The sequence below is a fragment of the Pseudorasbora parva genome, chromosome 9, assembly GCF_024679245.1.
Source record: "Pseudorasbora parva isolate DD20220531a chromosome 9, ASM2467924v1, whole genome shotgun sequence".
Lineage (NCBI taxonomy): Eukaryota > Metazoa > Chordata > Actinopteri > Cypriniformes > Gobionidae > Pseudorasbora > Pseudorasbora parva.
Genome location: NC_090180.1, coordinates 49,311,267 through 49,337,520, shown reverse-complemented (window position 1 = coordinate 49,337,520; position 26,254 = coordinate 49,311,267). Strand labels below are relative to the sequence as shown.

General features: G+C 49.3%; 1 protein-coding gene across 8 annotated transcripts in view; it reads right to left on the bottom strand.

Annotated features, from left to right (window-relative positions):
• wu:fj49a02 (myomegalin) overlaps nt 1–26,254 on the bottom strand; it is a 100,547-nt gene that overhangs the window by 32,866 nt on the left and 41,427 nt on the right. For 6 of the 8 annotated variants that reach the window (XM_067452938.1, XM_067452930.1, XM_067452936.1 and 3 more), the window contains 16 exons: nt 18,612–18,770; nt 17,548–17,646; nt 17,123–17,260; nt 16,855–17,034; nt 16,559–16,747; nt 14,174–14,362; nt 12,227–12,272; nt 11,973–12,061; nt 11,527–11,595; nt 11,304–11,410; nt 7,883–8,007; nt 4,190–4,299; nt 2,368–2,504; nt 1,981–2,254; nt 1,656–1,893; nt 1,381–1,497 (listed from right to left, as the gene is read on the bottom strand). In XM_067452938.1, coding sequence (XP_067309039.1) covers nt 1,381–1,497; nt 1,656–1,893; nt 1,981–2,254; nt 2,368–2,504; nt 4,190–4,299; nt 7,883–8,007; nt 11,304–11,410; nt 11,527–11,595; nt 11,973–12,061; nt 12,227–12,272; nt 14,174–14,362; nt 16,559–16,747; nt 16,855–17,034; nt 17,123–17,260; nt 17,548–17,646; nt 18,612–18,770 — 2,266 coding nt within the window. The remainder of the gene's footprint in view (nt 1–1,380; nt 1,498–1,655; nt 1,894–1,980; nt 2,255–2,367; nt 2,505–4,189; nt 4,300–7,882; nt 8,008–11,303; nt 11,411–11,526; nt 11,596–11,972; nt 12,062–12,226; nt 12,273–14,173; nt 14,363–16,558; nt 16,748–16,854; nt 17,035–17,122; nt 17,261–17,547; nt 17,647–18,611; nt 18,771–26,254) is intronic. The other 2 variants (XM_067452933.1, XM_067452937.1) reach the window with 2 other exon arrangements.

Here is a 26,254-nt window from a genome sequence, read left to right as displayed (position 1 = left end):
CTTACACTCCTCTCACCGCCTGATTTATGAAACTGTGCGCACCTCTGCAATTCAGGTGTACGCAATACCTGCCCTTGATAAATCCCGCGGCTGAAAACGATCGTCATTAGAATAACACGCCCCTAGATATTCAAGTCTCCGCCTCCCCCACGCCCTCATTTTACGCCATGGACAAACAGAAGACGGCAAAGAAGCGAAACTTCTCCGACGTGGAGATCGGGCGCGCTCAATCATCTCTTTAGTCCACTTAGTCAGGGCACTGATTAGGACATAAGTCAACGGGCTGACTCCCTGATCAGTGCTCTGACTACTGAACTAGTGAGATGATTGAGACGCGCCCATCGAGACCATCACCAGGGAAGTGGAAAAAACCCGAAATTGTTTTATTTGGGACTTGGGAGTTTAAAGAGTGGGATTAAAGGCGCTCACAAAAACAAAATATGGACCCAAATTACGAGTAGCTACTGTTAGTGTGGGGGTTGAGAAGCGCACTCCAGCAGTTTAAATAGCTGTTTGGATGATAAATTACCATCATATGCATTATTTTACAGCACGTTTTGAAACAATTAGCATTTAATTTCGTATCACGGCACATGTATTGGGGTGTACGATAGTGATGATGATGTGATGTGGAGTAAGATTCATTCACATTAATAATTACATGACAATTTGTAAGATTCTTCTTCTTCTTATTATGATTATTATTCTTAATGACGCTTGTTATTTAGAAGAAAATGCCGTTTTTATTGATTTTATTATTATTTAAAAGAAGAAGGCCATTTTTATTATTTTGTCAGTCTGAATTATTTTAGTCCCAGTCCGTGCGCAGCTGCTGGGCCAGGCGCGGGCCTGAAACGTCAGATAAAGCGCACAGGCTCGCGACTGGAGGAATACATATGCCTACAGATCAAACGCTTTGGTAAAGTCACACAAATTAAACATTGACGTTCATGTTACACAAAAATAAACACTAAATGTTGTTGTTGTGGTTTTTAACAGTGGGTCATATAGCTTATCTTGTCAGTGCGTTTTGTGGTGTTAGGAATTGTTTTTCTGCGCATTTTCACACTAACTCAAACGTGCGTACACCACCTCCTGAGCTGGTGTAGGATTTGAGCGTGCCGTACGCCAACGTCCATATTGATAAATCTCAAAGTCATCGTGGGTTTGGGTGTACGCAAGGTGTACGCTGGAAATTTGGTGTACGCACTTTTGATAAATGAGGGCCATTGTGTGTGTGTGTGGTGTGTGTGTGTGTGTGTGTGTGTGTGTGTGTGTGTGTGTGTGTGTGTGTGTGTGTGTGTGTGTGTGTGTGTGTGTGTGTGTGTGTGTGTGTGTGTGTGTGTGTGTGTGTGTGTGTGTGTGTGTGTGTGTGTGTACCGGGGCTGCTGGCGTCATCTCTCTCCGCTTCATTCTCACTGCGGCCGCTCGTCTCGTATCCCAGATCCTGAAGATCGACCTGCACCTGTTTACTGTCCCGCTGGACGGCGCTCTCCGCTGAAGGACACAGATCAGACGGCACTCATTACAGCGGTTCAGACTGAAGGAGGAGTGTGTGTGTGTGTGTGTGTGTGAGAGAGAGAGAGAGAGAGAGAGAGAGAGAGAGAGAGAGAGAGAGTGTGTGTCTGTGTGTGTGTGTGTGTATGTGTCCTTACTCAGCAGCTCTCTGTAGTCTTTCAGTTGTTCGGCCTGCGCATGCACCGTCGCCTCCGACACCATCAGTCTCTCCTGAAGCTCATGGCTCTCCTGACGGCTCACAGCGAGGTCGCTACGGAGACGCTCCGCCTGCTCCCGAAGCCCCGCCTCCACATGCTGCCAGAACCCCACGGCTCCGCCTCCTCTGGTGCTCGACCCACTGCTGTCGCCCTCAACCTCTCGCTCCATCTCTACATCCTGGACATAAAGCAAAAACAGAACCCTTCACACACACTGTATGACAGCTAACCTGATTCGGGTGAGCCAGAGCTAGTGGTCCATTACCTGAGCCGCAGGTGTGTGTGACAGCAGTGCTCCGAGGTCCAGGGAATGAGGTCTAGTGCACCTCCTCTTCCACCTGCCCCCCCGCAGCTTCACACACGGCGGCCCGCGTTTGCCTTGAGTGGCCCGGACATCTACGTCTTCATCATCATACTCTTCCTCTTCCTCTTCTTCCTCTGGGAACGTGCGGTAAACTCTCTGAGACCCGTGGGAGTTTCGCCGGTCTGCTTCATGCTTCTCCAAGCCCTGACTCCTCACACACACGTCCTCTGGCTCCCTGAGAATCAGTGACACATATAGAGCATTTCCACAAGAGCAAACAGAAGTGATCCGCTCAGACTGATGGATGTTATAGCAGAAGCGATCCGCTCAGACTGATGGATGTTATACCTGAGCGAGGAATCGTCGGGCTGGACCGTCGCTTCAACCGTCTCGCATTCGTCTTGATTACTCTGCTCCGCCTCCTCACATCTTCTCCCCTCTGATGCATTCTGGGACGTCACCAGTCGGCCGTACTCCTCAGCTTTCTGTCAGGAGAGCACAGTGAGCTCTGAACTACAAGAACTCCAAACAGACGTTAAAGATCCCATTAACCAGCTCAGTGAGCGCTGCTGTTTCCTATGTGTGCTGGTGCATTTTCTGTCAACACAGGAAGTTAGGTCAGATATTTTTACAGATTTTTGAAAGGAAGGCTTTATGACTGATGCTGACTGACTGATGCTGACTGATGCTGACTGATGCTGACCGATGCTGACCGATGCTGACTGACTGATGCTGACTGACTTATGACGACTGATGCTGACAGATGCTCACTGACTGATGCTGACTGATGCTAACTGACTGACTGATGCTGACCGATGCTGACTGACTGACTGACTGATGCTGACTGATGCTGACAGATGCTGACTGACTGATGCTGACTGATGCTGACTGACTGACTGACTGACTGATGATGACTGATGCTGACAGATGCTGACTGACTGATGCTGACTGATGCTAACTGACTGACTGATGCTGACTGATGCTGACTGACTGACTGATGCTGACTGACTGACTGATGACGACTGATGCTGACTGACTGATGCTGACTGACTGATGCTGACCGATGCTGACTGACTGACTGATTGACGAATGCTGACAGACTGATGACTGATGCTGACTGATGCTGGCTGACTGACGCTGACTGATGCTGACTGACTGATGCTGACTGACTGATGACTGATGCTGACTGACTGACTGACTGACTGATAAAGACTGATGCTGACTGACAGACTGATGATGACTGATGCTGGCTGACTCACTGACTGATGCTGACAGATGCTGACTGACTGATGCTGCCTGATGCTGACTAAAGCTGACTGACAGACTGATGATGACTGATGCTGGCTGACTCACTGACTGATGCTGACAGATGCTGACTGACTGATGCTGACTGACACTGATGACGCCTGATGCTGACTAAAGCTGACTGACAGACTGATGATGACTGATGCTGGCTGACTCACTGACTGATGCTGACTGACTGATGCTGACTGACACTGACGACGCCTGATGCTGACTAAAGCTGACTGACTGACTGATGCTGACTGACACTGACTGATGCTGACTGACTTACTGATGACGATTGATGCTGACTGATGCTGACTGACTGATGACGACTGATGCAGACTGACTGATGCTGACTGACTGATTACGACTGATGCTGGCTGATGCTGACTGACTAATGACGACTGATGCTGACTGATGCTGACTGACGACGACTATTGCTGACTGATTGACTGATGCTGACTGATGCTGACTGATGCTGACGCTGACTGACTGACTGACGCTGACTGACTGATGCTGGCTGATGCTGACTGACTGATGATGCCTGATGCTGACTGATGCTGACTGACTGACTGATGCTGACTAATGCTGACTGACGCTGACTGACGCTGACTGACTGATGATGCCTGATGCTGGCTGATGCTGACTGATGTTGACTGACTGATGCTGACTGATGACGACTGATGCTGACTGACTAATGCTGAATGACAACTGATGCTGACTGACTGATGCTGACTGATGCTGACGGATGCTGACTGCCTGATGCTGACTGAATGATGCTGAATGACGACTGATGCTGACTGCCTGATGCTGACTGAATGATGCTGAATGACGACTGATGCTGACTGACTGATGCTGACTGACGTCGCTCTGAATGAGTTTTTACCTGTGAGCTTGTCAGACTCTGAGCCGTGAGTTTGATGTCGTCATCCTCTATGCTGTCAGTGAACTCTTCACTGCTGCTGCTGTCAGGATCTTCTTCATCACTGCTGGATTCTAGAAGAACAAAACAACAGACACTAAGATTCCTCTTTACACACCTCTTTCCTTCATTTGGGTCTTTGTCTCATTCTGTCTGTCAATGTCCAGCTAACCCATCTGTCCAGCTGCCTTTTCTTCCTCCCTTCATCACCACTGCCATTCCTCATCTCTCACATGGGAAACGTTAAAGGGAAAGTTCACACAAAAACACAGAATATTTGTCATCATTTACACAGCCTGTCTTTCCAAAATGCAATGACTTCTGACAAAAGATGATGTTTGTTTTGACCATACAATGACAGTCAGCAGGTTCAGTGTTTGTATTCCTCTAAAGTCTTCTTTTGTATGTAACAGAAGAAAGAAAGTCATTCAGGTTTGAATGATGGGAGGGAGAGTAAATGATGACAGAATTATTATTTTTGTGAACAATCCCTTTAAAGTTACTTTCTGCTCTGCCATTCTAGTTATATAACATGAGTTTACACAAAAGACCTGAAACTACAGTATCAAACAGAAAGAAAGAAAGAATGAACTACACTAACTATGATCACTAACTACAGCTAAACAGGTTACACTAGACTAAAGACTAGAGACCAAACTGTGTTTATTCCAACAATGCTAAATGATTATTACAGTCTATAAAATCTTCAGATGTGTATGAAGACAATATTGTGATTAACTTTATGAAGATGTCATGTAGGTCAGATAAATATAGCACTTCATAATGACAGATTAATAGAGATTATTATATTGATATTCATGAGATTATTTCCCCATATAATCTTAGGTTAAACTTATTTGCCTTGTTGTCCACTGATGAGGGGCTCGATGAAGCAACTTTAACTCTAGCTCTGATATCCCACACATTGACCATATAGGATATGATTACGTAGGGCAAGGTTTACCTAAGATGAAGGTGGAGTTTTGGGAGGTGAAGAGTTGCTGGAACAGCTGAGACTGAAGAGAGGTGAGCAGCTGCTTATTATGTTTAGATGGGCTTGCTCCTCCCTAAATTACACACTGTTCAGGCATAACATTATGTTAATTATAACATTATCCTAATAATATGTTGGTCCAAAACAGCCCTGACCCATCAATGCATAGACTCCACTAGACTCCTGAAGGTGTGTTGTGGTATCTGGTACCAAGATGTTAGCAGCAGATCCTTTAAGTCCTGTAAATTGTGAGGTGGGGCCTCCATTGATCAGATTTGTTTGTTCAGAACATCCTACAGATGCTCAATTGGATTGAGCTCTGAGGAATTTGAAGGCAGAGTCGACGCCTCAAACTGGTTTTGTGCTCCTCAAACCATTCCTGAAGCATTTGTGCTTTGTGTCAGGAGCATTATCCTGCTGGAAGAGCCACAGCCACCAGAATACCGTTTCCATGAAAGGCTGAACATGGTCTCAGCAATGCTTAGGTAGGTGGAGCGTGTCAAAGTAACATCCACATGGATGGAGGACCCAAGGTTTCCCAGCAAAACATTGCCCAAAGTATCACACTGCCTCTGCTAGCTCGCAACAAACTGAGATGCTCTGTGTATTCTGACAGCTTTCTATCAGAACCAGCATTAACTTCTGGAGCAGTTTGAGCTCCAGTAGCTCGTCTGTTTGATCGGACCCCACGGGCCAGCCTTCGCTCCCCACGGTCATCAATGAGCCTTGGCCGCCCATGACCCTGTGGCCGGTTCTCCACTGGTCCTTCCTTGGAGCACTTTTGATAGATACTGACCACTGCAGACCGGGAACAGCCCACAAGAGCTGCAGTTCTGGAGATGCTCTGACACAGTCGTCTAGCCGTCACAATCTGGCCAAACTCGCTCAAATCCTTACGCTTGCCCATTTCTCCTGCTTCACACACATCAACTCTGAGGACTAAATGTTCACTTGCTGCCTAATATATCCCGCCCACTAACAGGAGCTGTGATGAAGAGATCATCAGTGTTATTCACTCCACCTAGTCATAATGTTATGCCTGATTGAAGTATATATTTATATATAGACAATCGTGTAAAGACCCAGAGAGAGATGGTGCTTAAAGTCACTCCTGTTCAGCTGGTTTAAGATGGTAAACGTCACGATGCCTCAGATAGAGTTCAAATCATCAGCAACAGGAAGTACATAGGGAAGTCCCGTGGTGACCTCTGAACTTCAGAATTATTTGATAAGTGACCAATAGAGGATCTACACATCAGATCCACCTCTTGGCTCCTAGTTACAGGAAAGTGGAGTATCATGTCCACATTTTGAATATGTTATTATTTGTGATTTATTATTCATTAGTCAATTTACTTGTGATTTACAAGAAAGACGATTAAACACAGTGTGTGTGTGTGTGTGTGTGTGTGTGTGTGTGTGTGTGTGTGTGTGTGTGTGTGTGTGTGTGTGTGTGTTGTAGCAAACAGATGGAAACGTGCTTTCTTTGGTGTTTCAAGAGATGCTTCAGCTTCTAGTTTAGCTAATGATTTTAAACCTGTATATTGTCACCAAACCACACTAAGTCAGAGCCATGCAGACATGTGATGAGCGCTCTGCATGCACGTGGAGGACTGGTTAATTATGGTTAACTGTTCAATGATAATAAAAACAACACGGGACTAGTGGAAATGAAATCCCATTGAAGCCTTCTCTGAGAATGCTCCAGTTCACACACTCACCTGTGAAGTTTGAGCTTATCTGAACGATCTGAGGAGGAAATGTGAGGAAGCACCTATCCTGATCCTGAGTGAGTTCTGACTGTTCAAAATGGATAACTGGAGTAGGGGTGTAACCCCGGTGTCCTGGCCAGATTCCCTTGATTGGCCCTTACCAATCATGGCCTCCTAATAATCCCCATCCACTGAATTGGCTCTATCACCCTCTCTCCTCTCCACCTTTCGCTGGTGTGTGGTGAGCGCACTGGCGCCGTTGTACTGTGGCTGCCGTCGCATCATCCAAGTGGATGCTGCACACTGGTGGTGGTTGAGGAGAGACCCCTGACATGAGTGTGAAGCGCTTTGGGTGTACAGTTGTACATTTGAAAGCGCTATATAAATGCCTCATTCATTCATTCATAATAAAAAAAATACAAAAGGGTTTCGGCCAAGAAATCTGGTTAGATTTATTTCTTTTCAGTTTAAGGTACATTAAATAGATGTCATATTTGCATTTACAAGAACAAAGCAAACTGAGTGATGCAGAAAAATCAGTTTCATTTGGCACTAAAATATCGTCCTGTAAAGTTTGTGAAGTTATAAAGCCATGCCGTGCCGCTGAACGAGCGCATGCGCCGCCACACGGCTCTGCCAGAAAGCACAGTGGAAGGGTCAGTGTATTTCTACATTCTAGTCTGTGTAATTCAAATTGAACATAAAGGCATTTCTGGACCTCGAGTGTGTGAACTCAAAATCATGAATGAGCCAGAACACAGAACATCAACACACACACACACACACACCCCGTTCACAGGCAGACTACTGGCGATAATGGATTAAACATATATACTGTACAAAAACACACAGTTCTGGCTGGTTATGATCCTTCATGCTCGACTAGCGCTTCATTCAGATCAGCGTCAGCACCGCCTGCAGGCCCGGAGGCCAAACTCTGCGGTGTCCCACCTCCATATTCGGCCCGGTCCAGCATCAGCGCCGTCTCTCGGCTCCGGGCCAGGCTCTGGTCCAGCTGCTCGCGCACCGCCTGAAGAGAGTCCAGCTGGCTGTGAAGCGCTCTCGCCTTCTCTGAGCTGCGGAGTCCAACGACATGCACAGGTCAGAACAGAACCGCGCCATCTCAGCTTCAGCTCTTAAAGGGTCAGTTCACCCAAAAATGGAATTTATGTCATTAACTCCTCTCCCTACTGTCGTTCCACACCCATACGACCTCCGTTCATCTTCACACACAGTTATACACAGATATTCTAGTATCTAATAGCCTTTGTTGGCTCAGACTGGAATGGGGCAACACACTTATGCAAGTAAAAAAAAAAAATAACTGTGTTGTTAAAAAATAAAAAGGACGCTTGATATGAGCGGATGTGTATGTGTCTAACCAAAACCACCTGTTTGCCTGATATGATATGTGTGGCGAGGTTGAGGGCGAGAGATATGATATGTTAGGGACAGTGTTGGGTCAGAGTTGAGTCAGTGTTGGGCCAGAGTTGGGTCAGTGTTAGGGACAGTGTTGGGTCAGAGCTGAGTCAGTGTTGGGCCAGAGTTGGGTCAGTGTTAGGGACAGTGTTGGGTCAGAGTTGAGTCAGTGTTGAGTTAGTGTTGCGTCATAGTTAGTCAGTGTTGGGTCAGTGTTGGGTCAGTGTTAGGGACAGTGTTGGGTCAGAGCTGAGTCAGTGTTGGGCCAGAGTTGGGTCAGTGTTAGGGACAGTGTTGGGTCAGTGTTAGGGACAGTGTTGGGCCAGAGTTGGGTCAGTGTTAGGGACAGTGTTGGGTCAGAGTTGAGGCAGTGTTGAGTTAGTGTTGCGTCATAGTTAGTCAGTGTTGGGTCAGTGTTGGGTCAGTGTTAGGGACAGTGTTAGGGACAGTGTTGAGTCAGTGTTAGGGACAGTGTTGGGTCAGAGCTGAGTCAGTGTTGGGCCAGAGTTGGGTCAGTGTTAGGGACAGTGTTGGGTCAGAGCTGAGTCAGTGTTGGGCCAGAGTTGGGTCAGTGTTAGGGACAGTGTTGGGTCAGAGTTGAGTCAGTGTTGAGTTAGTGTTGCGTCATAGTTAGTCAGTGTTGGGTCAGTGTTGGGTCAGTGTTAGGGACAGTGTTGGGTCAGAGCTGAGTCAGTGTTGGGCCAGAGTTGGGTCAGTGTTAGGGACAGTGTTGGGTCAGAGCTGAGTCAGTGTTGGGCCAGAGTTGGGTCAGTGTTAGGGACAGTGTTGGGTCAGAGTTGAGTCAGTGTTGGGCCAGAGTTGGGTCAGTGTTAGGGACAGTGTTGGGTCAGAGTTGAGTCAGTGTTGAGTTAGTGTTGCGTCATAGTTAGTCAGTGTTGGGTCAGTGTTGGGCCAGAGTTGGGTCAGTGTTGGGTCAGTGTTGAGTCAGAGTTTAGTCAGTGTTGGGTCAGTGTTGGGTCAGTGTTGGGCCAGAGTTGGGCCAGAGTTGGGCCAGAGTTGGGTCAGTGTTGGGCCAGAGTTGGGTCAGTGTTAGGGACAGTGTTGGGTCATAGTTAAGTCAGTGTTGGGTCAGTGTTGGGCCAGAGTTGGGTCAGTGTTAGGGACAGTGTTGGGTCATAGTTAAGTCAGTGTTGGGTTAGTGTTGGGCCAGAGTTGGGTCAGTGTTGGGTCAGTGTTGAGTCAGAGTTTAGTCAGTGTTGAGTCAGTGTTGAGTCAGAGTTTAGTCAGAGTTGAGTCAGTGTTGGGTCAGAGTTTAGTCAGAGTTGAGTCAGTGTTGAGTCAGAGTTGAGTCAGTGTTGGGTCAAAGTTTAGTCAGAGTTGAGTCAGTGTTGAGTCAGTGTTGAGTCAGTGTTGAGTCAGTGTTGAGTCAGTGTTGAGTCAGTGTTGAGTCAGTGTTGAGTCAGAGTTGAGTCAGAGTTGAGTCAGTGTTGGGTCAGAGTTGAGTCAGTGTTGGGTCAGAGTTTAGTCAGTGTTGAGTCAGAGTTGAGTCAGTGTTGGGTCAGTGTTGGGTCAGTGTTGGGCCAGAGTTGGGCCAGAGTTAGGGTCAGTGTTGGGTCAGTGTTAGGTCAGAGTTGAGTCAGTGTTGGGTCATTGTTGGGTCAGTGTTGAGTCAGTGTTGGGTCAGAGTTGGGTCAGAGTTGGGTCAGAGTTGGGTCATTGTTGGGTCAGTGTTGGGTCTGTTTTGGGTCTGTGTTAGGTCAGTGTTGGGTCAGAGTTGAGTCAGTGTTGGGTCAGAGTTGAGTCAGTGTTGGGTCAGAGTTGGGTCAGAGTTGAGTCAGTGTTGGGTCAGAGTTAAGTCAGTGCTAGGTCAGAGTTGGGTCAGAGTTGGGTCTGTGTTGGGTCAGTGTTGGGTCAGTGTTGGGTCAGTGTTGGGTCAGTGTTGGACAGACGGATGAGTGATTACTGTAGCTCCACTGAAGCTGTGAACAAAAAAACGCTGTATGTCTTTTGTGAATAAACAGTCATGCGTGGTAAAAACGTCAAGATGGTCAGAAAACGACAGAACATTCCTAAACTCCTCATTTATGTTTTAAAGGCACAATTTCAACAACACATTCACACACAAACAAATAAATAAGGGATAATGTACACCCAGTCGGTTGTTATCGCAGAATAAACCTGCCAGAGTGATCAGGACCCCGAGGCGAAGCGGAGCATCACTGAAGGGGTTTATTCTGCGATAACAACCGGCTGGGTGGACATTATCCCGCTTATTACACGGCTACTAGTCTCAAATATATAATTATTAGACACAAAATATTGTCTTGAGATTAAATATTGTATTAGCTCTTACACAAAGCTTCCGTGAAGAAAAACAGGTCCGACCTGCTGTAAGCCTTTATCTATTGCTGCTAAATGTTGAGAATGAATGCTGAAAGGGTTAGTTCAGCCAAAAATGAAACCAAGCCTATGATTTACTCGCCCTCAGGTCATTATAGGTGTTTAGGACATTCTTCTGTCAGACAAATACAATCAGAGTTATATTTAAAAAGTCCAGGCTAACGTTAATCCCAGCAGTAGTTGTAGTTGTGTTTGAAGTCCATAAAAAATGCAGCTGTCCGTCAAATAACGTGCTCCACACGGCTCCGATGGGTTAATAGAGCCTTCTGATTCCAATCGATGCGTTTGTGTCAGAAAAATATCCATATTTAAAAATTTATAAAGAAAACCCGCCTTGAAGTCTTCCATTGTAACGCACGGCTGTTTAAGCCACAAGATGGCGCCAGCGTTAAGCACAGAAGTAGAACCGGTCAAGATAACTCGCTGTACTCGGATGAGCGGTTGTTATCTGGAAATAACACACCGCTGGATTGCGCGATTGACCAATCAGAATCAAGTATTTCCCAGAGCCGTGTAATAATCATCAATAATCATGAGTGATGGATATCAGCAGCGTCACAGACACATGGAGGATGTGTGCTTGTCTTCTGACCTGTCCTCTTGACCCTGAACGTGCCTGAGCGACTGATAGAGACTCTTCTCGGCTCTCAGAGCTTCATTCAGTGCCTGCTGCTCCGTCACGAGCTGCTGTAGGACACACTGACACACACACACACACACACACACACACACACACACACACACACAACATTAGTACACACACACACACACACACACACACACACACACACACAGGCCCCATCTCATGATCTTACCTGCTGATCAGAGTTCAATGTGTCATGACGGCCTGCAGCCAGAAGAGAGCGCAACTCTGACAGCTCCCGCTACACACACACACACACACACACAAGACACAAGACACAATTAGGTAAATGTTTCTCAACTTTTTTGACTCCAGACCCCTCCACTGTTGTTTTGGGGCTTGAGAAACACTGAATCTGTGTTTATTTCAGCTAGAGAGCTAAGTCTTACAGAATAATTCAGTCAAGATTTCAGTGTTATTTTAGCTGTGGGTGGTTCTGCTCCTGATTAACTTTAATGACCTACTAATCACTGTCTTACTAACATGAACATTCTGACAAAAGTGTCTTCATATAATCATTTCAGTTCTTCAACGAACACATTGGCTTTTCCAGAGTTTATGACATGGACTGTGAAAAGTGAAATACAAATAAAAGTGACATGGTTTAATGTGTTTTACCTCAGTCTCTCTTTGTTTTCTGAGGGTCAGCTGTAGCTCATCTCTGATCGCTTGAATCTCTAGATCACCTGAGCTGCTCATACACACAGCTATTCATCATAACATGCACACACACACACACACACACACACACACACACACACACACACACACAGACACACACAGACACACACAGACACACACAGACACACACTTAGAATGAAGAGAATAATTTTATTTGGTCAAATGTTGGCTGTACAGCGATGAACACTCACCCTGTGCTGTCGAGCTCAAAACCTCACTCTGACCCTGCAGTAACTCCTGCACACACAACACATCATTATCACTGTACATTTACACTCCTCACATCATTACTGCGGTACATTTACACTCCTCACATCATTATCACGGTACATTTACACTCCTCACATCATTATCACGGTACATTTACACTCCTCACATCATTACTGCGGTACATTTACACTCCTCACATCATTATCACGGTACATTTACACTCCTCACATCATTATCACGGTACATTTACACTCCTCACATCATTATCACGGTACATTTACACTCCTCACATCATTATCACGGTACATTTACACTCCTCACATCATTATCACGGTACATTTACACTCCTCACATCATTATCACGGTACATTTACACTCCTCACATCATTATCACTGTACATTTACACTCCTCACATCATTATCACGGTACATTTACACTCCTCACATCATTACTGCGGTACATTTACACTCCTCACATCATTATCACGGTACATTTACACTCCTCACATCATTACTGCGGTACATCTACACTCCTCACATCATTACTGCGGTACATTTACACTCCTCACATCATTATCACGGTACATTTACACACCTCACCTCATTACCGCGGTACATCTACACTCCTCACATCATTATCACGGTACATTTACACTCCTCACATCATTACCGCGCTACATCTACACACCTCACCTCATTACCGCGGTACATCTACACACCTCACCTCATTACCGCGGTACATCTACACACCTCACCTCATTACCGCGGTACATCTACACACTTCACCTCATTACTGCGGTACATCTAAACACTTCACCTCATTACCGCGGTACATCTACACACCTCACCTCATTACTGCGGTACATCTACACTCCTCACATCATTACTGCGGTACATTTACACTCCTCACATCATTATCACGGTACATTTACACACCTCACCTCATTACCGCGGTACATCTACACTCCTCACATCATTATCACGGTACATTTACACTCCTCACATCATTACCGCGCTACATCTACACACCTCACCTCATTACCGCGGTACATCTACACACCTCACCTCATTACCGCGGTACATCTACACACCTCACCTCATTACCGCGGTACATCTACACACTTCACCTCATTACTGCGGTACATCTAAACACTTCACCTCATTACCGCGGTACATCTACACACCTCACCTCATTACCGCGGTACATCTACACACTTCACCTCATTACTGCGGTACATCTAAACACTTCACCTCATTACCGCGGTACATCTACACACCTCACATCATTACTGCGGTACATCTACACACCTCACCTCATTACTGCGGTACATCTACACACCTCACATCATTACTGCGGTACATCTACACAGCTCACATCATTACTGCGGTACATCTACACACCTCACATCATTACTGCGGTACATCTACACTCCTCACATCATTACTGCGGTACATCTACACTCCTCACATCATTACTGCGTTACATTTACACTCCTCACATCATTACTGCGTTACATTTACACTCCTCACATCATTACAGCGGTAAATCTACACTCCTCACATCATTACTGTGGTACATCTACACTCCTCACATCATTACTGCGGTACATCTACACTCCTCACATCATTACTGCGGTACATCTACACACCTCACCTCATTACTGCGGTACATCTACACACCTCACCTCATTACTGCGGTACATCTACACACCTCACATCATTACTGCGGTACATCTACACTCCTCACATCATTACTGCGTTACATTTACACTCCTCACATCATTACAGCGGTAAATCTACACTCCTCACATCATTACTGCGGTACATCTACACTCCTCACATCATTACTGCGGTACATCTACACAAATCCTCACAGGGATGAGAAGGGTGAATGCGTTTCATGTTGTAGATATGTTGAAGTCTGTGACCTGTATGAAGGAGTCTTTCTCCTTGAGGAGGTTCTGAAGTCTTTGCAGATCTCTGGCCGCAGAACCGTCTCTCTCTCGCTCCCGGTTCACATTATGCAGCTCCTGTTCACGTGACGAAAGCTGCCGACGCAACTCCTGTAACTGAGCCGATCGCTCGGATATCACCCGGCCCAGCCTCGCCCCGTAATCCTGAAGAACACGAGACATGGGGAGACAAACACAGAGGACACAACAGAGGTCACTGAGGATGATCTGCACCACAGAGGACACAACAGAGGTCACTGATGATCATCTGCACCACAGAGGACACAACAGAGGTCACTGAGGATCATCTGCACCACAGAGGACACAACCGAGGTCACTGAGGATCATCTGCACCACAGAGGACACAACAGAGGTCACTGAGGATCATCTGCACCACAGAGGACACACCAGAGGTCACTGAGGATGATCTGCACCACAGAGGACACACCAGAGGTCACTGAGGATGATCTGCACCACAGAGGACACAACCGAGGTCACTGAGGATCATCTGCACCACAGAGGACACAACAGAGGTCACTGAGGATGATCTGCACCACAGAGGACACACCAGAGGTCACTGAGGATGATCTGCACCACAGAGGACACACCAGAGGTCACTGAGGATGATCTGCACCACAGAGGACACAACCGAGGTCACTGAGGATCATCTGCACCACAGAGGACACAACAGAGGTCACTGAGGATGATCTGCACCACAGAGGACACAACCGAGGTCACTGAGGATCATCTGCACCACAGAGGACACAACAGAGGTCACTGAGGATGATCTGCACCACAGAGGACACAACAGAGGTCACTGAGGATGATCTGCACCACAGAGGACACAACGGAGGTCACTGAGGATCATCTGCACCACAGAGGACACAACAGAGGTCACTGAGGATCATCTGCACCACAGAGGATACAACAGAGGTCACTGAGGATCTTCTGCACCACAGAGGACACAACAGAGGTCACTGAGGATCATCTGCACCACAGAGGACACAACAGAGGTCACTGAGGATGATCTGCACCACAGAGGACACAACAGAGGTCACTGAGGATGATCTGCACCACAGAGGACACAACAGAGGTCACTGAGGATGATCTGCACCACAGAGGACACAACAGAGGTCACTGAGGATGATCTGCACCACAGAGGAGACAACAGAGGTCACTGAGGATCATCTGCACCACAGAGGACACAACAGAGGTCACTGAGGATGATCTGCACCACAGAGGACACAACAGAGGTCACTGAGGATGATCTGCACCACAGAGGACACAACAGAGGTCACTGAGGATGATCTGCACCACAGAGGACACAACAGAGGTCACTGAGGATGATCTGCACCACAGAGGACACAACAGAGGTCACTGAGGATGATCTGCACCACAGAGGACACAACAGAGGTCACTGAGGATGATCTGCACCACAGAGGACACAACAGAGGTCACTGAGGATCATCTGCACCACAGAGGACACAACAGAGGTCACTGAGGATCATCTGCACCACAGAGGATACAACAGAGGTCACTGAGGATCATCTGCACCACAGAGGACACAACAGAGGTCACTGAGGATGATCTGCACCACAGAGGACACAACAGAGGTCACTGAGGATGACCTGCACCACAGAGGACACAACAGAGGTCACTGAGGATCATCTGCACCACAGAGGACACAACAGAGGTCACTGAGGATCATCTGCACCACAGAGGATACAACAGAGGTCACTGAGGATCATCTGCACCATGTCTTTTGAATTTGCCTCATCGGCACATCATCCTCAATAAACCCGTCTCTGGCCTGATGACTACGAGCTATCATATATTCATATTCTTGTGTAATTGACACGTGATCCTCAATAAACCCATCTCTTGTGTGATACCCAAACATTTTGAATATTCTGATCTAATATGATTTCTGGCATGTAAGGTGTCCAGAATAATATCCTCCGCTGTGTGTTAATAGGCCAGAGGAGAACTGAGTCTGGTTTCTCCAAGGTTTATTTTTCTCCATCATGCCCTGATGGAGTTTTGGTTTCTTTAGTCGCCTTTGGCTTGGCTTGGTCAGTTGGGGACACTAACATTATGATCTAAGTTATTCAACTATATATACAAATAAAATGAATTTATTAGGTCTTAATTAATTCTATAAACTATAATACTGATCTGCCAACATTGTCACTATATGAAAAAATAAAACAAGTTTTTTCTCCAGAATGACTGTTCAGCCAAATGAAGTTTTGTTGCAATATTGTCCTGTTTAACACTGTGAAGCTGCTTTGACACAATAATCATTGTAAAAGCCCTATACAAATAAAGTTGATTGATTGAGTGATTGGGGATCATCTGCACCTTCATGTCCTGATCTCTGGAGCTGATGGTGTTGAGCAGCTCACTCAGCTGTCTGTGGTGCTCCTGCAGCTGCCGGCTGCGCTCTGACATCACTTCCTGGAACAGACGCTCTTTCCCGGAGAGATGAGCCTGGAGCTCCAGCAGCACGTCAGCGGAGGACATCTTTCCAAACAGACCTGACCTGAGCTCCTGTCCACACAGAGACACAGGTCAAGGCAGGCATACACTGCGGAAACTCACATGGTCCAATCTGATTGGTGTTTGTGTTTATATCTGAGTCTAGCGTGTGTGTTTACCTCAGTGTCTTTGCTGTGTGTGTGCAGAGCCGTCTGCAGCTGCTGGATGAGGCCGTCTCTCTCTTGCACAGCGAGTGTGAGCTTCTCATCGCTCTGCTGCTTCATCCACTCCAGTTTCCGGCATGTCTCCAGAGTTCTCTCTAATTCCAGCTCCTTACTGCGCACAAGAGCATCCAGACCCTGCACGCACACACACACACACACACACACACACACCGTTAGTCACAACAGCAGACAGTCTGTGTATAACGGCACCATTGACACACACCGTGACGGTGTCGTTGGTGTTGTTGAGGACACAGCGCAGCCTCTCCAGGTCTCTGTCTTTCTCTCGCAGCACCAGCTGTAGTCGGTGCACTTCAGCGTCCTTCTCCTCCAGACAGCGGAACTTCTCATCAATGGACCGCTGAAACACAGCCATCGGAAAATATTCTGCATCTGATCTCTTAATAAAGTACCACGACACACATGATCTGAGGAATCATTCACACAAACACAGTTCCATCACATCCCTCCAGGTGCACTAACAGTGTAAATAATGCATCCCTATGATACAGTAACACGACTGATTCTTTAAGGCTCCCATGAAATTAATATCAGCCATCAGAACATATTCGAATTCGAATATATAGTTGAGATTTTGACCAATAGGATGAGTCTGTGGGCGGGGCTACAGGAACAGCGATACATTACCTCCAGAGCGGTGTCTCTGTCTCTGACGCGAGTCCTGAGCGCGTGCAGCAGTGCGTCTCGCTCTGAGGCTCTGCTGGAGATGGCCAGCTTGGAATACTCCTGAAAGACAAACACAGTTAAAGTCTGACCAGCGGACCGGAGTGACCCTCAGGCGTCTGAGAGCCCAGTCTGACCGGGGGACCGGAGTGAACTCAGGCGTCTGAGAGCCAAATCTAACCGGTGGAAAGTGACCCTCAGGCGTCTGAGAGCCGAGTCTGACCGGCGGACAGGAGTGACCCTCAGGCGTCTGAGACCCGAGTCTGACCGGCGGACCGGAGTGACCCTCAGGCGTCTGAGAGCCGAGTCTGACCGGCGGACCGGAGTGACCCTCAGGCGTCTGAGAGCTGAGTCTGACCGGCGGACCGGAGTGACCCTCAGGCGTCTGAGAGCAGAGTCTGACCGGCGGACCGGAGTGACCCTCAGGCGTCTGAGAGCCGAGTCTGACCGGCGGACCGGAGTGACCCTCAGGCGTCTGAGAGCCGAGTCTGACCGGCAGACCGGAGTGACCCTCAGGCGTCTGAGAGCCGAGTTTGACCGGCGGACCGGAGTGACCCTTAGGCGTCTGAGAGCAGAGTCTGACCGGCGGACCGGAGTGACCCTCAGGCGTCTGAGAGCCAAGTCTGACCGGCGGACCAGAGTGAACTCAGGCGTCTGAGAGCCGAGTCTGACCGGCGGACCAGAGTGACTGCAGGCATCTGAGAGCCGAGTCTGACCGGCAGACCGGAGTGACCCTCAGGCATCTGAGAGCCGAGTCTGACCGGCAGACCAGAGTGACCCTCAGGCGTCTGAGAGCAGAGTCTGACCGGCGGACCGGAGTGACCCTCAGGCGTCTGAGAGCCGAGTCTGACCGGCGGACCAGAGTGAACTCAGGCGTCTGAGAGCCGAGTCTGACCGGCGGACCAGAGTGAACTCAGGCGTCTGAGAGCCGAGTCTGACAGGCGGACCAGAGTGACCCTCAGGCGTCTGAGAGCCGAGTCTGACCGGCGGACCAGAGTGACTGCAGGCATCTGAGAGCCGAGTCTGACCTGCAGAAGCGCGTCCTTGCGCCGTAAGCTCTGCTGCAGCTGACCAATGGTTTCGTCCCTGCCGCTGATCTCGGAGTGCGAGATGTCCTCGTGCTCTCTCAGCACACACGCCTTCACCTGCAGCTCTGCACGCAGCGCCTCAAGCATCTCACACAGCTCCTGCCGCACACAAACACACAGGGAGTTCAAATCAGGCCACAAAACACTCACAACAGCTGAACACATGTTCTTATTCAGAAAAAAAAAAAGCCAGAGTTTATCATAGCGAGCACTTCTTTCCCCCTTAAAGCAGAGCCTGGCATGTGTGACTCCTACAGCAGTGAACACAAAGATAATATACTCTGGCTGAATGCAGCCGTCACACACACACACACATCACAGTGGCTGTAACGGTCACACACACATCACAGTGGCTGTAACGGTCACACACACATCACAGCGACTGTAACAGTCACAAACACATCACAGCGGCTGTAACAGTCACACACACATCAAAGCGGCTGTATCAGTCACACAAACATCACAGCGGCTGTAACAGTCACACACACATCACAGCGGCTCTAACAGTCACACACACATCACAGCGGCTGTAACAGTCACGCACACATCACAGCAGCTGTAACAGTCACACACACATCACAGCAGCTGTAACAGTCACACACATATCACAGCAACTCTAACAGTCACACACACATCACAGCGTCTGTAACAGTCACGCACACATCAAAGCGGCTGTATCAGTCACACACACATCACAGCGGCTGTATCAGTCACACACACATCACAGCGGCTGTAACAGTCACACACACATCACAGCGGCTGTAACAGTCACACACACATCAAAGCGGCTGTATCAGTCACACACACATCACAGCAGCTGTAACAGTCACACACACATCACAGCAGCTCTAACAGTCACGCACACATCACAGCGGCTGTAACAGTCACGCACACATCAAAGCGGCTGTATCAGTCACACACACATCACAGCGGCTGTAACAGTCACACACACATCACAGCGGCTGTAACAGTCACACACACATCACAGCAGCTGTAACAGTCACACACACACATCACAGCGGCTCTAACAGTCACACACACATCACAGCGGCTGTAACAGTCACACACAAATCAAAGCGGCTGTTCAGTCACACACACATCACAGCGGCTGTAACAGTCACATACACATCACAGCAGCTGTAACAGTCACACACACATCACAGCGGCTGTAACAGTCACACACACATCACAGCAGCTGTAACAGTCACACACACATCACAGCGGCTGTAACAGTGTCACACACACATCACAGCGGCTGTAACAGTCACACACACATCACAGCAGCTCTAACGGTCACACACACATCACAGCGGCTCTAACGGTCACACACACATCACAGCAGCTCTAACAGTCACACACACATCACAGCAGCTCTAACAGTCACACACACATCACAGCGGCTGTAACAGTCACACACACGTCACAGCAGCTCTAACAGTCACACACACGTCACAGCGGCTGTAACAGTCACACACACGTCACAGCGGCTGTAACAGTCTCACACACATCAAAGCGGCTGTATCAGTCACACACACATCCCAGCGGCTGTAACAGTCACACACACATCACAGCAGCTGTAACGGCCACACACACATCACAGCGGCTGTAACGGTCACACACACATCACAGCGGCTGTAACGGTCACACACACATCACAGCGGCTGTAACGGTCACACACACACACACATCACAGCAGCTGTAAGAGTCTGTCACGTACACACAATGGAAATGGTGCGAGGACTCAAGTGCAGAAAAGGATATATATTTTTATAACAAATAAAACATATATACAAAACAAACACCCACGAGGGGGCAAAACACATAATAGAACATAAACTAAAACTCAAAACATACCAACAGAAGTCACTGGGGGAACGGGAGACGCAGACATTACACAAGGATCCAACACAGACTGACAAACACAAGGAGCTTATAAAGGGAAGAAATCAAGAGGGAACAGGTGGGAGAAATCAACACTAATCAGATAACAAGGGGGAGGGATCAGACAATGACAGAAGCACAAAGGCCATACTGACAAAACCCACATGTGCACACAAGACAGGACAGGCATGTGACATTACCCCCTCCTTAAGGAGCGGCTACCAGACGCTCCACTAGGGACGGGCGGGACAGACCAGGGCAGGACGGGAGGGACAGACCAGGGCGGGACGGGAGGGACTGACCAGGGCGGGACGGGAGGGACTGACCAGGGGGGCACGGGAGGGACTGACCAGGGGGCACGGGAGGGACTGACCAGGGGGCACGGGAGGGACTGACCAGGGGGCACGGGAGGGACTGACCAGGGGGGCACGGGAGGGACTGACCAGGGGGCACGGGAGGGACTGACCAGGGGGCACGGGAGGGACTGACCAGGGGGGCACGGGAGGGACTGACCAGGGGGCACGGGAGGGACTGACCAGGGGGCACGGGAGGGACTGACCAGGGGGGCACGGGAGGGACTGACCAGGGGGGCACGGGAGGGACTGACCAGGGGGGCACGGGAGGGACAGACCAGGGCGGGACGGGAGGGACAGACCAGGGCGGGACGGGAGGGACAGACCAGGGCGGGACTGGAGGGACAGACCAGGGCGGGACGGGAGGGACAGACCAGGGCGGGACGGGAGGGACAGACCAGGGCGGGACGGGAGGGACAGACCAGGGCGGGACGGGAGGAACAGGGGAAACAGAGAAGGAAGGAACAAACAAGGGAAGGGTCAACAAGGAAGGAATAGGGAAAACAAAATTTTCAGGAGGCCATGGTGGCCCACAAAGTTCAGGCACCCAGGGCGGCGTGGTCAGAGCAGGGTGCTGGTTTTGCGCGGGCAGGCCAGTGCGCCGGGGCGGCGCAGTCAAAGCAGGACGCCTCAGCGGCGCACGGAGAGCAGGACGCCTCAGCGGCGCACGGAGAGCAGGACGCCTCACCGGCGCACGGAGAGCAGGACGCTTCAGCGGCGCACGGAGAGCGGGACGCCTCAGCGGCGCACGGAGAGCGGGACGCCTCAGCGGCGCACGGAGAGCGGGACGCCTCAGCGGCGCACGGAGAGCGGGACGCCTCAGGGGCGCACGGAGAGCGGGACGCCTCAGGGGCGCACGGAGAGCGGGACGCCTCAGGGGCGCACGGAGAGCGGGACGCCTCAGCGGCGCAGGGAGAGCTGGACGCCTGGGAGGCGCGGTGAGAGCTGGACGCCTGGGAGGCGCGGTGAGAGCTGGGCGCCTGGGAGGCTCGGTGAGAGCTGGGCGCCTGGGAGGCTCGGTGAGAGCTGGGCGCCTGGGAGGCTCGGTGAGAGCTGGGCGCCTGGGAGGCTCGGTGAGAGCTGGGCGCCTGGGAGGCTCGGTGAGAGCTGGGCGCCTGGGAGGCTCGGTGAGAGCTGGGCGCCTGGGAGGCGCGGTGAGAGCAGGGCGCCTGGGAGGCGCGGTGAGAGCAGGGCGCCTGGGAGGCGCGGTGAGAGCAGGGCGCCTGGGAGGCATCTCCTGCCCAGCGGCGTCCACCGGAACAGAGTCCACCGGCACAGGGACAACCGGAACACGATCCACCGGCACAGGGACCACCGGCACACGATCCACCGGCACAGGGACCACCGGAACACGATCCACCGGCACAGGGACCACCGGAACACGATCCACCGGCACAGGGACCACCGGAACACGATCCACCGGCACAGGGACCACCGGAACACGATCCACCGGCACAGGGACCACCGGAACACGATCCACCAGCACAGGGACCACCGGAACACGATCCACCGGCACAAGGACCACCGGAACACGATCCACCGGCACAAGGACCACCGGCACAGGGACCACCGGAACTGGGACCACCGGAACACGATCCACCGGCACAGGGACCACCGGAACACGATCCACCGGCACAGGGACCACCGGAACACGATCCACTGGCACAGGGACCACCGGAACACGATCCACCGGCACAGGGACCACCGGAACACAATCCACCGGCACAGGGACCACCGGAACACGATCCACCGGCACAGGGACCACCGGAACACGATCCACCGGCACAGGGACAACCGGCACAGGGACCACCGGCACAGGGACCACCGGCACAGGGACCACTGGAACACGATCCACCGGAATCGGGACCACCGGAACACGATCCGCCGGTACTGGGACCATCGGCATGCGATCCGCCGGCACTGGGACCACCGGCACAGGAACCACCGGAGCTATCCAGCCCCTGGTCCTAGAGGGACTGGAGTCCAGCTGTTCCACAAACTCCCAAAAGTCCGGGGTTCCCATTCTCTCAACCTCCATGGGGCTGAGAGGCATGTCCAGGCAGAGGTTAAACACCTCTGCCTTCTCTGTCTCATTGAGGTACAGGTGATGCACCTCAATAAGGAATTTGCAGGCGAACTCTCTTACACCCGCCCCCTGTTGGCGGATGTATTTAGAGTTCACCTGCCGCATCACCTGTACGTGCCTGGTTAGCTCCATAGTTCAAAGAGCAAACAACAAAAATAAACAATCCTCTTGCTGAGTCCTCTATGGTTGGATCCTTCTGTCACGTACACACAATGGAAATGGTGCGAGGACTCAAGTGTAGTGATGGGACATCTGAAGCGAGGCTCCGGAGCTTGTGTCGAGCAAAAAGGGGCGTTCCAGATGAAGCCCCGATTCGAGGCTTGTATCGTTTCCGTGAAAATCACGTGACGATGACAAACGAGGCCTCGTTTTCTGTTGAATACGTCATTGCTTCACTCTGAGTATCGCTTTCGGATAAAAGTGGTTCGAAACCTCGCGCCTCTTGTGGGGTTTGCAGTTGGCATTTGCATTGGTGTTGAGGTGTTGGTTGTATGTAGTAGCGATATCATTATATATCATAGCTTGTATTATATATTATATTACATTATACTTAGTTTAGTAGATTATTAGAGTAAATTATACATAGTAAATTAGCCTATATCTAGTTGTAATACCTATACTACGTAATTATATATATATATATATATATATATATATATATATATATATATATATATATATATATATTGCTATTATTATTGCTATTATTATTATTATTAATATTATTATAAGACTAGACTGTATTAGGGAAAGCTTTTCCCATCCCTGTTCCACAATTCCAGTCCCATAAGCACTGGACTCACAATAATTTATTTACAATCATTCTGGGCATTCACTCATCACTAACCCAAAGAACTACTGAATAGTTGAACACAAAGTTGTGTGTTTGTGTGAGTTGTGTGTACATAGGTTAATACAAGCAGAGTAAAATACTTTATTAATACACAGGCAATAGAAAAAGGGTGTGCCCACACTATGATAATTTGGTTGCTCAGGATGAATAGATTTGTGTGCGATGCATTGCTTTGCACAGCAGGTGTCACTAGGGAGCACACTGTTTCATGAGGCTTCGTGAAAATGAACCTTTTGGTGAAGCAATGGGCTGGAAAGCCTCAGTGGTTCAGGAAGCCTCATTTGGCCATCACTACTCAAGTGCAGAAAAGGATATATATTTTTATAACAAATAAAACATATATACAAAACAAACACCCACGAGGGGGCAAAACACATAATAGAACATAAACTAAAACTCAAAACATACCAACAGAAGTCACTGGGGGAACGGGAGACGCAGACATTACACAAGGATCCAACACAGACTGACAAACACAAGGAGCTTATAAAGGGAAGAAATCAAGAGGGAACAGGTGGGAGAAATCAACACTAATCAGATAACAAGGGGGAGGGATCAGACAATGACAGAAGCACAAAGGCCATACTGACAAAACCCACATGTGCACACAAGACAGGACAGGCATGTGACAGAGTCACACACACATCACAGCGGCTGTAACAGTCACACACACACACATCACAGCGGCTGTAACAGTCACACACACACATCACAGCGGCTGTAACAGTCACACACACACATCACAGTGGCTGTAACAGTCACACACACATCACAGCGGCTGTAACGGTCACACACACATCACAGCGGCTGTAACAGTCACACACACATCACAGCGGCTGTAACGGTTACACACACATCGCAGCAGCTGTAACGGTCACACACACATCACAGCGGTCACTCACACATCACAGCGGCTGTAACAGTCACACACACACACATCACAGCGGCTGTAACAGTCACACACACATCACAGCGGCTGTAACAGTCCACAGGGGCTGTAACAGTCACACACATCACAGCGGCTGTAACAGTCATACACACACATCACAGCGGCTGTAACAGTCACACACACACATCACAGCGGCTGTAACAGTCATACACACACATCACAGCGGCTGTAACAGTCACACACACACATCACAGCGGCTGTAACAGTCACACACACATCACAGCGGCTGTAACAGTCACACACACATCACAGCGGCTGTAACAGTCCACAGCGTCTGTAACAGTCGCACACACATCACAGCGGCTGTAACAGTCACACACACACATCACAGCGGTTGTAACAGTCACACACACATCACAGCGGCTGTAACAGTCATACACACACACGCATCACATCGGCTGTAACAGTCATACACACACACACTTCACAGCGGCTGTAACAGTCACACACACATCACAGCGGCTGTATAAGTCACACACACATCACAGTGGCTTTAACAGTCCACACACACATCACAGTGGCTGTAACAGTCACACACACATCACAGCGGCTGTTAAAATTTCACACATCACAGCGGCTGTAACAGTCTCACACACATCACAACAGCTGTAAGAGTCACACACACATCACAGCGGCTGTAACAGTCATACACACACATCACAGCGGCTGTAACAGTCACACACACATCACAGCGGCTGTAACAGTCACACACACATCACAGTGGCTGAAACAGTCCACACACACATCACAGCGGCTATAACAGTCTCACACACATATCACAGCGGCTGTAACAGTCTCACACACATCACAGCGGCTGTAACAGTCTCACACACATATCACAGCGGCTGTTACAGTCTCACACACATCACAACAGCTTTAAAAGTCACACACACATCACAGCGGCTGTAACAGTCACACACACATCACAGCGGCTGTAACAGTCTCACACACATCACAGCGGCTGTAACAGTCACACACACATCACAGCGGCTGTAACGGTCACACACACATCACAGCGGTTGTAACAGTCACACACACATCACAGCGGCTGTAACAGTCATACACACACACGCATCACATCGGCTTTAACAGTCATACACACACACACTTCACAGCGGCTGTAACAGTCACACACACATCACAGCGGCTGTATAAGTCACACACACATCACAGTGGCTTTAACAGTCCACACACACATGGACTGTAAAATTTCACACACATCACAGTGGCTGTAACAGTCACACACACATCACAGCGGCTATAACAGTCTCACACACATATCACAGCGGCTGTAACAGTCTCACACACATCACAACAGCTGTAAGAGTCACACACACATCACAGCGGCTGTAACAGTCATACACACACATCACAGCGGCTGTAACAGTCACACACACATCACAGCGGCTGTAACAGTCACACACACATCACAGTGGCTGTAACAGTCCACACACACATCAC